The sequence below is a fragment of the Hermetia illucens genome, chromosome 1 (genome assembly GCF_905115235.1).
Source record: "Hermetia illucens chromosome 1, iHerIll2.2.curated.20191125, whole genome shotgun sequence".
NCBI classification, from domain to species: domain Eukaryota; kingdom Metazoa; phylum Arthropoda; class Insecta; order Diptera; family Stratiomyidae; genus Hermetia; species Hermetia illucens.
In genome coordinates this window covers 107,635,006-107,648,714 of record NC_051849.1, presented here as the reverse complement: position 1 = coordinate 107,648,714, position 13,709 = coordinate 107,635,006, and the positions used below count along the sequence as shown (strand labels likewise).

General features: G+C 41.0%; 1 protein-coding gene across 1 annotated transcript in view; it reads right to left on the bottom strand.

The window, feature by feature from the left end:
• The window catches only part of LOC119651539 (indole-3-acetaldehyde oxidase-like), a 77,676-nt gene that overhangs the window by 36,023 nt on the left and 27,944 nt on the right, over nt 1-13,709 (bottom strand). The window contains 2 exon segments of the mRNA XM_038055175.1: nt 9,763-10,269; nt 10,271-10,507. Coding sequence (XP_037911103.1) covers nt 9,763-10,269; nt 10,271-10,507 — 744 coding nt within the window.

Below are 13,709 nucleotides of genomic sequence, written 5' to 3'. Positions count from 1 at the left end.
GATGTGAAAGGGGCCAATTTCGCCTACTACAACCTTCTTAATAATAGTAAGATTTCCATCAAACTTTACAATGCAAAATTACATACCTCGGGACCAACAACATTCTGTCCGAGGAGCAGAAGGACCATCCATCAAACTTTACACTGCAAAATTACGTGGATCTAGGATGACCTTAAGGGAAGTTCAAAGTTAATTTTCAAAATATAATAATATACTATTATACATTTTGTTTGAGCAGATATTGTAGCGAGGAGTATTTTGAGGCCAAGCCTTCAAGTAATTCACCCTTCCGTGCCCCCGTTAAATCTAATACATATTTGCTTTACTACTAATCGAAACCTTTGATTTGATATCCCAATAAGACCATATTCGGTGAAAAAAAATTTTACACCCATCTTTTAGGTATATAGAGACCCTTACGTTAAACGTTCAACAATGTAAGTCACCACATGTGTGGGAGTTCACAGTTCTCACCTTCTCACTAAATTTCGTACCCATCGATATGTTTTCACCATAGCCAATTACTAAAAAATATTGTAATGTATTTATTTAGACAGATATCGGTATGGAGGGTATTCCGGAGCCTAGGTACAATCTAGTGGCAGCCTCTTTCAGATACTTCGGTTGGGTAGTTTCTGAGAATGAGTCCGTTGAAGAAATGATCACTTTCGAGCCCCGGCACTACCCACCTTTGCAACAAATCTCAAAACTAAACCGGCTTCAGAAATCACCTTTCATTTGATTCCCTACATGACTATATTTGATGAAAAAAAAAATTACACCCGGCTTTTGCATGTAATGGGACCCCCTTAAAAGGATGTAATTTACTGTATTCGTGAGAGTTTATAGTTCCCAGCTTTCTACCAAATTTGATGTGAATCGCTGCAGTATCTCGAGCACAAGCAGACAGCCGGTTTTAATAAGGTTTTGTTTTACACAAAACCTTAAAAAGCGAAACAGATCAAACATTTTCCAGATTTTGTTTCGGCTTTCGATTAAGTAATTGTTAATCACTCGGCACACTGATTTTCATTAATTTCGTTGGAACAACCATACAAAATCAAAGCAGAAAAAGTCTCCGTGCACTCATCGAATTAGGGAATTTCTCAGAATATGACATCTCAAATGCACCTTGCTGAAATTGTCCTGCATCTATTTTAAACTGGGTTTTATTTATTAACGTTATTAGAAAGTTTGTTTAAAGTTTATGTTGTGGAATAAGTGCTTTTATTGCAATGGCAAATAAATGAAAATAAATTTTAGTTAGCGAGAGCGAAATCATCATTCGATTATGGAAGTAGGGAACAAATTGCAGGGAAATTGCAGGAGTCGTTGGAAGATAAAATTTATCTATCCAGCGGGTTGTTAAGAACTTCAAATCAACAGGTGAGTTCTGTTCGAAAAGCCTTTCTGATCATCCATCAATGTTGCCCTGGAGAGGAAGACGCAGTATTCTAACAATGGTGAAAAAAAGCGTGTTCGACTTGAGGTCAACTGGTGACCGAGAGACGATGGGGGCATAGGCGGCGGCACCAACAACACCACACCGCACTGCAGGCAACTGTTTCAATACTCGCCTAAGCACTCTTCTCTACCATGCAGCTGAGGTTTCTGCTGAGGTTCGAACGAATTCCAAAGAGCGTGTATAGAATTCTCGGATATGAACCCTTTGCATAGACCAGGTATTCCCAGACTATATGCATCTCCAGAAACTCCGAAAATTCTATCTCGGATCAATGATGAGATTGCATCTCGGCTGTATGCTGATATTTCACTGACAGAAGATTCGCTTTCGTGTTATTAGTTTTAGTGGCCGAAGAGATCCACCATGGAAAATTCGTCTGGAACGTCGGTAGGACTTACTAAGGCATCGCTAGGCTGGTCCAGAATGCAACATAGGCGAGGAACCAGCGGAGTTTTTTCAGATCACTCATCACTCACTCAGAGCGTCCAGGCAGTGCGCTTTTCAGTGACAGAGCGAAAGAGTATTGGGGTGGACTTTGGGGGTTATTCACCCCATACATACCCCGGGACCAACAACATTCTGTCCGAGGAGCAGAAAGACTGCCGAGTTGGGTCAAGGGGTTGCAAAGAGCAACTCATTATCGACTCGGTAGTTATAGGACAAGCAAGTAGAGACCAAAGAAGCCTCTTTAGTTGCTATATCGATAATGCCAAGGCTTTCGACAGCGTTCCGCATACCTGGCTAATCAATGTCCTTCATCTGTATCGCATTGATCCGAAAATAATAAAGTTTTTGGCGACAGTCGTGAAAGGGTGGCATACCACCTTATCATGGGGTACATCTGAGGATGCTAACGCCTCAGAGCACATCCATATACGGAGGGGCATCTTCCAGGGGGATTCGTTGACTCCCCTTTGGTTTTTTATGACACTGAACCCCTTTTCATGGCTACTGAATGATGGTAGAGGGCATGGTTTTGCAATAAAGTATTGCCTACTGTGCTAAGTGCGAACTGACACACTTGATCTACTTAGATCAAGCTGTATGCTGGTACTGACAACCATCTTAGAAGTCTCTTGCGAATACTAGAAATGTTCAGCCGTGATATTCGGATAGAATTTGGATTAGACAAATGTCGAATCCAAGCCATCCACAAAAGTCATCACGAGCCGCATGAAGGAAATAGCGTTGGTGACCTCCCCATCGAAGCTAGCAAGTACCTAGGAACTCTGCAAGGAACCCATACTCGAGTTGATGATCTGAGGGATGCACCGCTGTCCGAATTCCTGCGACGTGTGAAGTTCTCTCGGGGAAGAATAAAATAAGCGTGTGGAACGTATTCGCTATCCCTTCACTGGCTTATACATATTATACTTATCGGTGAACGAAGACCGATTTGAAAAACGTCCAGCGACTGATATAGACTACTATGTCCAAATTCCGAATGCATCATCCAAACTCTGCCGTGGAGTGAATTGAACCTGTCTCGTGACATCGGAATTAGAGGCGTGGTTGACGTGGCGGCACAATATTATCGCCAAGTCAATTCGCTACGCGCTTATTTTTACAGCAAAGAACAGGCGAGTTCCTCGCATACAGGCTGTCTGTAAGGGTGACTGTGGACTGGCTCCACTTAACTTGAAGGGTCGATCTTTCAATCCTCTGAATGGAGTTAAGTCGGACCAAGAGCGGATCGATGAATGGAAGTTGAAGGCAATGCACGGCAAACACGTAAATTGTCTTTAGCAGCCATTTGTTGAACATACGGCTGTGTGCTGGGGAGCTCTTTGCTGAGACGGAGGGATTCATGTATGCCATTCAGAACGGCGTGGCCGCCACCCGAGCTTATAAAAAGCTCATCATGAAAGAACGGGTGCAGAACGACCAGTGCAGAATGTGTGGTTCGACGTTAGAGATGTTGGACCATCTCATTTCTGGCTGCACTGTTATGGCACCGGTGCAATACATCACCAGGCATAATGCTGTATATAAACCTTGCAAACAAGCATGGGCTGATCACGGGAACATGTCCGGTTTACCGATATGAGCCGCAAGCATTACTTGATAGTTCTGCTGTTAGTTGACAAGACGGGTCGCTCCGTGTATATAATTAATATTGACATCCCTCATAACAGCAACATCGAACGGAAATACATGGAGAAGAAGGTAAACTATGAGCCACTAACTCGGGAAATCAAAGAAATTTGGAATCTCGAGCGGGTAGTTGTTGTTCCCATAATATTGTCAGGTACAGGTATTGTACCTGAATCCCTCACGGCTTCCCTTCATGTCCTGGGACACTCACACAATCTGGTTCAAACCGTGGTCGATATTGCGGGGAGTTCTCGACGGATTCTCCCATTGACCTACTACCGACCACCACCACCAGCGCCCCTTTAGTGCTTAAGTAGGTAGGCTCGTTCGAGCCTAAATTCTTGGCACTTAGTGCTAGTATTAGGTAAAATCCGGCATCTGCCAAGATTCTGACAACTCGGAAAATAATAATCGTTGAATCAGGGCCTTGAAGTGTGTTAGAGCACTTCATTCAAAACCGTAATATTACACTATAGTACACTGTAGGAGCCAATGTGGTCAGAATTGCGGTCATCTAAGATTATTACCCTGATTTGACTCAGGTACTCACAGCTAAGTGGCCTGATAACCGACGTCAAATTACGATACAATTCCACTGCCACCAGCGAAATTTGAACCGCGAACGTCTGTATAACAGCCTGGTGCACGAACCACTCAGCTGTCCGGACACAAATTTGTCCTGATACCATCAGGAAAAAGGCAGCGTACCGTGGACGAGTTACGCGGATTTTATTTAATTAATCGAAAAGAACGCCTTGCCTTTACTAAACAGTATGTAAATGAGCCCAAATTGTTTTGGAAAGAGGTCTTGTTTTCAGATAATAATTTTTTTTCCGGAATAATATGGAGGAAATTAATTAATTCTAAAACGAAAATTTACTTCCAACAGTGAAACACGGTGGTGGTGGAATAACGATTTGGGGATGTATGACGACTAACAACGTGGGTAACCTTGAGTTTATTGAGTCAACAATAAATAAACTAGATTACCTTAATATTTTAAGGAGTAATTTGAAGCAAAATGAGTGAAATCTTATTATTTTCAACATGATGGTGATCCCAAGCATACAGCCCAAGCTGTCAGGCTCTGGTTACTGTATAATGCCTGAAAACAGCTTCATATACCTCATAGTCTCCAGACGTTAATCCCATTGAACATTTACGGGACTCACTCGAGAGAAGGATTCGTCAACACAATATAACAAGCAAAGAAATATTGAGAAATATTCTCAGAGAGGAATGGAAGAAAACTTCATTGGAGGAGGCAGCAAAGCTTATCAATTCAACGCCTAACAATTTTAAAACTATTATTAAATGTGTACGCAGATTTTTTTCGCTCTAATTTTCTATGTTTGTTGTAAAATGTAACGATTTCTTAAAAACTGCTAAAGTTATATTAATAAAATTCTGGCCGCAGACCGGACCTGCAGTACCTTAAGTAAGTAATAAATGTATTCAACGAATTTACAATTTAATGCATCCCTTCTCGACTCCACAATGTTAGAATCATATGACCTCACTTATTTTGAGGCCTAGATTTCGTTGAGATACACCACTGTGATTTTTTTAGATTTTTCGGTTGGATAAGGAGAGAGATTGTCACTCTTTTTGGGGTCTTATTTTGATCCCCCACTCTCAGTTTCGAAAAGTACTAATTGAGCCCTTTTGCCATATTCTGTTTTATGTGGAACAAAACCTTATTAAGAGGATTCACTGTCCGCCAGACGCACTTTTCTCCAAAACGGCTGAACCGATCCCAACGAAATTTGGTCGGCAGAGAGAGAACTATGAAATATGAAATCCCACGCATACAATCAGTGACATAAATTCAAGTGGACTTTAAAAGGGTATGCAAGAACTTTTTCCACCGAATATGACCCTGTGGTATTAAATGAAAAGTTTGGATGAGTATTTTCCGAAACTGATATTAGTTTTGACATAGATTACAAAGTGCGCGGGTAAGGAGTCAAAATATGCACACTTAAAGGGAGACAGAATTCGTTTTCCGAAACTACTCAATCTAAAAATCTGAAAAAAAAACACCACATTTCGAACTTTACTTTTCGATTCGCGATAGAACAATTGGCCCCGCGCACGAGTATTTCTGTTACTAAGTGTTGTCGTAGAGCATACCAGATAAGCTCGTGTGGCACATGGTCGAACGCTTTCTCCAGATCCAGAAATGCAATGTAAAGAGGGTGATGCTTCTCACGGTGTTTCTCCATGAAAAACCGCGTAGCGTGTATTGTGTCAGTAGTCCGCAGTTCTTAACAAACCCGGCTCGAGTCACTTTTATTTGACCGATTTCTCGAATGCAGTTGACAAGAATGCGTTAAAAAATCTCCATGGTATGGGAAAGTAACCGGACCGAATTTGAACATTCTGCTGGATTACTTTTCCTTCTCTATATTGGAACTCTCATCTATCCTTCGCGGCTCGATGGTCGGTAAGCAAAGCACCATTCTTGTCAATAACGTGTTTGTTCGTGTCGGCTTTTGGTAAGTCGATACAAATCTCTCTCGCCACCCCCAGTGTCCAGTTTATCGTAAATATCTTTGTAATGGACCGCTCGGGTGACAATGATCGTTTTCTTTGCTTCCCGTTTGGCATTCCTATAAATTTGCCAATTGACTACCGTTTTATCGTCGAGGAACTTGTGGTAGAGGTATTCCTTTTCGCCGACCTTTATTTCAACATTGTCATTCCAAAGCCAAGTAACTTGCTTGATGAACCGCTTACCTGGCTTTGTGACCCCGAGGGTTGCAAAGGTCGCTTTGCGGATCGCGCCTTCGTAATGGTTGGTAGTCGTGTAAGTGAGATGATTTCTTCTTTCTTCTTCCGAAATCGACACCATTTAATGTCTGACAGCACAGTGCGTTCCTCACGCTGTTTTATCGGTAGCTTGATTTGCAAGACGGCAATCAACGGCGAGGTGCGATGGTCTCATAGGGAACGGCTTGTCAATCAATGGCGATGAAAAATGTCGGCGTCTCACGAGAATATAATCGATTTGCGTTCCACTACTCTCACTATAAAATGTAGGAAGATGAGACAATCGTTTGATGAACCATGTATTCATAAGTCGTGGGTGTTCGCAGAATCGACTATACCGCCCCAAAAAGTCCAACCGGAAAGTCTGAAATCACGATGGCGCAGCTGTACGGCCTCAAAATATATCTCGTTCCGACATATGCCCAAATAAAGTTAATAATAGCATATTTTAAAAATTTACCTGAAAAGCCCCCTTAAACTCATCCTAGCAATACTAAAGCAAAATAATATACAATTTTGGAAAGTTTGGAGGAAAACGACTATTATTGACAAAGTTATAAAAGCTCAAAATTTTGAATTTATCGCAATCTAATACGTACGTACGTACACATATGACGTCATGATCATATAAAGTGAATTCGTATGAACGGCAGAGTTGGATATATCAAGGAATATTTTGAGTTTTTAGCTATGTATGAATGGAAAAATCTGCATAGGAAATATCTCGCACAAGATGAACACGAAACCTCTATACCCGAACTACCCAGCTTCCGGTATTCCGACTTGTTTGTATCTGTTTTTGATTAACTTCTTCACATTTGCTAATTATTATGAACTGATAGTGCGAAGCGTATGGAATTAACTAAAGTCCATAGGGTATTTTGCAGAGCAAATTATTTATGTAAATAGCTGCTGACGCAGTTGAATTTTCAATTATTATACAAGTGCAATAGCCACGCACTCAAAGTTCGCCTCATAGCGAAACACAAAACCCTTAATACCTGAAGCATACAGCTTTCGGTTTCCCGACTAGTTTTTATTTGTTTAAATTTCGAATCCCCGAATGATCAAACTACTGTTCGAAAGAAAGACAGCTGATTAGGAGGTCAAAGTTGAAGTACGGATTGAATGTCGTTTTTAAGGTTTTGTTTGTAAAACAAAACCTTATTAAAATCGGTTCAATGTCTGTCTGTCTGTCGGTCTGTCTGTCTGTCTGTCTATCTGTCACAGGCACTTTTCTCAGAAACGGCTGTACCGATTGGCATGAAATTTGGTGAGCAGGTGCGACCTGTGGACCCCCAGACATGCAGTAAGTGATATCCTCCCACGTTGAGATTTTGGGGGGTTCCCCATACATGTAAAAGGAGGGTGTAAAAAATTTTTCCAGCCATGTGGGGTCCTACCGTGTAAATTTATAACCCGAAGTACTAAATCTGATATACTAAATACATATTCTTAACCGGCTACGTACAAATGGGATAGTTCTACACTCAAATATACTCACACAAGAAGCAAACAAAACCTTTCATACCTGAAGCGCCCAGCTTCCGGTTTCCCGACTTGTTCTAACTTGCATTTTATAATTTTTAAGGTTTTGTTTGTGTGTAACAAAACCTTATTAAAATCGGTTCAATGTCTGTGTCTGTCTGTCTGTTCGTCTGTCTGTCTGTCTGTCTGTCACAGGCACTTTTCTCAGAAGCAGCTATACCAATTGACACGAAATTTGCTGAGAAGGTGGAAACTTTGGACCCCCAGACATCCAGTGAGTGATATCCTTCAACGTTGAGATTTAGGGGCGGTCCCCATACATGTAAAGGGGGGCTGTACAAATTTTTTTCACCGAATATAGTCATGTGGGGTATCAAACAAATCGTCTTAATTTTGAGATTTGCCGGTCTTAGTTTTGAGATTTGTTGAAAAGGCGGGGAGTGGGAGGGGTCGAAAGTGATGATTTCTTTAACGGACCCATTCTCAGAAACTGCCCAACCGAAAACTCTGAAAAAAATCATGAAGCTGCCTCTATATAGTGCCCAGGCCTCAAAATACTCTCCACATCGATATCTGTTCAAATTAAAGTTAATAATAGTATATTACCATTCGGGTCTTGAATCAAGTGCTCTAACACACTTCAAGGCCCTGATCCAATATGGATTGTTGTGCCAACGATTATTATTATATTACCATTCGCCCTCTATTTCACCTAACAATAACGTCTCCGTAGGTGAAAACCAAATGAAAGAAAAGAAGTTTTACCTATGCTCCATTCGTAGGCTAATACACAGTGTCGGAAAAAAACCAATGTATTTTAAAGTCCTTATGTTACATATCATTTTATAGCATATGTTATATAGGATAAGATGCTGAAGTTGGCATAAATTATTTCATTCTTATTGCCTTCGTCAATATTGGGCGGGTTTGTGCAGACCAGCCAACTCTTCGTCAATCGACGAAAAAGCTTATGATTATTGTCATGTTTAAAAATCCAATTCTTGCAAAATTTGTCGCTAGAGTTACTAGCAAAGATCCTGATAATGAATTAGAGTATTTGAATGCAGTTATTACACTAACGACCATAAATATTGGGTCAAATGTACCACGAGAAAAAGAAAACCGTACAACAATAGATCGGCGACAATATTTGCCCGTCGGCGCTTAGTATCTTCCAACGTTTTCCAAAAGGTAACCGAACATGACGAACTCCCTCCATTAAAAGAGCATAAATTGATTACGGAACCATAAGATACGGGAGTCCAGCCTAGGCATTCCATTCAACCTGCTCCTTCGCGAATCATAATCTTGGGCAAGAGTTTTGTTAATGGCTTTCGAGTGGATCGGAAAGCAAGCGGTTTTACATGCCTAGACATAAACAACATAATATTACATAAAAAAAAACAAATTTTATAGTCCATCGTAAAACCTTTCTAGCCAGTACGGCTAGACAGGTACTGTCGTAAAGTAAAATGAATTTTGTTGACAATTTTACCTGGGATGCCATTCCCTGCGCTGCTAACGATTTTAGTTTTAGACTGAGACGCCTGTTCCCGTTTTAATTATGATTTTCTACAAGGGTGGAACTTTCGGGTGCACGAGGAGAGGTGGACTATTTTCCTACTTTGATATCAAGAATTATCACGCCAACTTTTAGGATGTCAGTAGTACATTTCCACAAGTATCAGAGAGACCAGAATTATTTAAGATAGTATCTGCAATACTTTTCACAAGAGTAGGTTAACAAACCTCTTCCTTATCGCCTTCCTATCGAAATTTATTGAGAAGAGAAACATCCTATATCGACCTCAAATAGCCATATTTTAACTGGAGATAATAGTAAATTTTCTATTTAATTTTGTATGAGTAGAACTTATACTTACTGCTACCACGCAAGTAGTCTATATATTTATTGCAATAGAAATAATGAATATGTTACTTACATTTCTTACTGGAACATTGGCAATCAAATCGATATGTCGCACTATCTCCAAACAATACTCAAATCCCGATTTCTTTGCTGCCTCCTTCAATATCTCCATAGTGCTGGTCAAGCTTACATTGGCACCGATTTTAACCTCATTAGAACTTATAGTGTGCCTACGGAGGTCACCAACATTTTTTATATCAATGAAAATATCAATGCTTTTATCAGTTCTGTATACGCCATGAGCTGTGTTGCCTGCCAGCAGCATATATCGCTTCTGACCAACACTTGACAAAATTTGAAACAATTCCTTCAAGTCACTGGGTTTGTACCAGTCTCTTCCCTCGCTAAATCGTAGGTGATGACTCACGGCTTGCGTTCCATTACAGGTCCCATTGCATGACTCTCCTGTTCTTGGGCATTTTCTCGGTATTTCTTCAATATCAGGACAAAATGCTTTATATTTTGGGTCAGCATCACTAGCCAATGACTTGAACGCATCCAAAATTGGGCGATATCCTGTAGCAACGGCATATATTGCCACCGAAGCTATTCTCAATTTCTTTCATAGTGACTTCTCCATTGGTGGCCTCAAGGAGACTATACATATTCATTACCATGCCTGGCGAGCAGTAACCGCACTGCGTTCCATGGAATTGAGTAAGGCGCTTCTGGACTGGATGGTATCCAATTTTTCTGTTACCAATTCCCTCAATGGTTGTGATTTCCAAATCGTCGCAAGAATAAATTGGTGTTAAGCACTGAAAGCAATTTTTAATTAATGTTTTTTTCTTCATTACTTATAAATTTTAAAATATAATAAAATTAACAATAGTAGTCGTTAGCGCGACAATTCCAATTGGATCAGGGCCTTGAAGGTGCACTTCATTCAAGACTGTAACGACGATACACTACAGGATTACAGTACCCTGTAGGAGGCAATGTGGTCTGCATTGCGATAGCCCGTGATTATTACCCGGACTTGGCTCAAGTACTCATTCACATCTGAGTGGACTGGTATCCGACGTCAAGTCACGATACAATTCCCATCGTCACCAGTGAGATTTGAACCGCGACCTTCCTTATCACAGCGTAGTGCTCTAACCACTGTACTATCCGAACACGTATAACAATAAAATTAATTAATGATAAAATAAATAAATTAATTAATGAATGAGAAACACATCTAAAATATTTTCAAAGTCGTGATAGCGGTCAACAACAAATTTAACGCAACAGTTTATACATACATATATCTGCTAAACCCCTAAGTAGAGACTATTTGCTTAAAGATTTTTACAGATCACCAAAGGAAATTTACAACATTGAACATATATGCTAAATAGAATACCGGCCAACACACTTTCTCAACTCTTTGGACCATGTAGATTAAAGTAATTCATCTCCCGGAAAAAATAACTTCTTCTAATAAACGATAGCTAGTAACAGAACTGCGGCCTTCCATCTCGCAGCCTAAAGGTTGGGGCTACCGAAAATGGTTCCTTGACAATGGCATCGAGAGCGCGTAGAATGTTCGGTTACTCCAAAGTGAGTAAGAATTCCAACAGAACATTCTAGATCTAAGCAAAGTGAGACTGGTGGGGCTTTGAAGAGTACTCCTCACCCTCTTGTTGAACGGCGCTTTTGTACTCTGGAAAGCCTAACCGTAACAGACTTGAGCTCGGTGCCGGAACATTACTGGCGGCTACGGCAAAGCATATTTTTTAACAGGATTTTCACTGGATGATTCTGTCCAGGTTAAGGAGCATCAAATTGTGCAGTGCTATCCACCGACGGAGACTTCCGACATAGAGAAGGACGATGATTTCTATCAACAACTAAACGAAATTCAGAAGAAGATTACTGGTGATTGTGAGAGATGATCTGAATATCAAATTGGGCTCTGCCAATACCTTATCCAGTCATGTGATGTGGAGGCATGGTCTTGGTGTCGGTAACAATAATAAAAGGTTTTTAAAGCAAATTTCCATTGTCTCGCCATGTACGGCATTCTGCTCGCGCGAATCAACTGAGTTTTAACATCAGATCGACCATATTGTGATCAGCAGTAGATTTAGGAGTTGTCCTATAAATGTAGTAGCAACGGCATTGAGATTTGCGTGTTGCTATAGTGTCTGCAGACAGGGGAACAGAGCGTCGCTCCTCCAAATTTAAAACGAGCGTTCGTTCAGTAATGGGAAAACTCTCTTTGCTACGCAAATGCCACAAATAAACAGCAGCAACCCGCTCGACAACATTTATCCATACTGGTCAACCGGCAAAAATGTTTCTATCCCTGACGCGGATGAACAGCCACACTCCAAAAAGGATGTTACAAGACCTGACGGACTGCAGAATCGACGAACGTAAGGACCTGAGGAATCTGTTGATGCCTGCGGGCGGGGCTGAATGCGACACGCTGGCGTTCCGTCAAAGTGGAAAAAGTACGAGAGCGAGTATTCTATGACAAAAGGAATTCCACCATTGCATTGAAAACAGCAACAATTTCATTACCATATACCATACCACAAAAGAGCTCACAGACGGTAAGCATGTGGATATGGACTTGGGACTTCCTTCTTCAAACAGAAAGTGGCATTATCTTTGCAATCAACACACTCAAGTGGAGTTAAAACACCAACATTGACGGTTTCAATGATGAACTTTTCTGTTTTCTGCTTTTGCAGAGTCGCTACTCCTACTCATTCGTACATTCTGGGAATATAAAAACATTTCTAATGACTGGAAGAAGAAGATGATCCTTAAAATTCCGAATAAGGCAGCCGCCTTGAGTGTGATAAGCAAAGTAAAATGGTGGGACTCTGGGTTCTAATGGAGCAGACCACTTCCACTTGCGACGCTTTGTTGTTGTACTCTAGAGAACCCGCTGGAAGTAACTCTGAATTTAATGTCGAAGTGATGCTTACTATATCCGCAATGCTCGTCCTCATATCCTCGAATTCCAAATGAGACATAAATTAAATTGCCGAATGAAGACCTCTGATACAGAAAAAAAAGCTTTCTATGAACAACTCAATGCAGGTTAGGGAGAGTTCCCAAAGGTGACATTACGATCGTAATGGGTGCTCTGAATAGCTTCGGGAATGCCATGCTCTGACATGTAATAGGAAAACACAATTGTACGGACCGAAATGACAATAATGGGAGGTTTACAGGTTACAGTTCTTACTGTCTTTTCGATGATCAGAATACGGCTCGAGTATCTGCCATAAAATCACACTAACCGGCAATGAGCATCCAATAGCACCGCATTGCATCCGATGGCACCGCCATCAATAGTACGCTTTTCTCTGGTGGAAGTCAAGTTGTTGATCACGTTGCAAAGAGTCAAACCTAGCTGACCGCTAAAATTTGGTAGTGGATCGACGAGCCTAAAGAACTGAAAGTTCTTATTGCTGCTGCTAGTGGGGACGAACGTTACGCGCTTGAGCTCTGGTACCGCGACTAATGTCGGGAAGTGCAAGATTCCACCACTGGATAGTAGAGACATTGATGATGCATCTTATCAACGATACTACTCTTTCTTGTTATCGGTGAAATTCTTCATGCTGCTTTGCCTGAAGCACGCGGGGGGCTTCAATGGACGATATCAAGGTCACCACATATTTCCTATCTACATCAACAGGTTGGACAAGAACGGTATCAATCAATATATATCTTAATAACAGAGTTTCAAGCCGTCGTTAACACCTACACATCTCCGGCATGTCATATCCTAATGACTGCCTAATCTGCCCCAAATGTAATCCACAACGAAAAATTACATGGCGTACGGGTCACGTACCGGCTGACATATTATCAGGAAACGAAAGTGACAGTAGATAATAGGTGATATTTCAAGAAAGGGCGATAACTCCAGTATAGGCGATGCGATGCAATTGAATCCACTATCCCAGAGTAACCAACGAATTAGCTGCCTTCGAAATATATGACACAAAACAG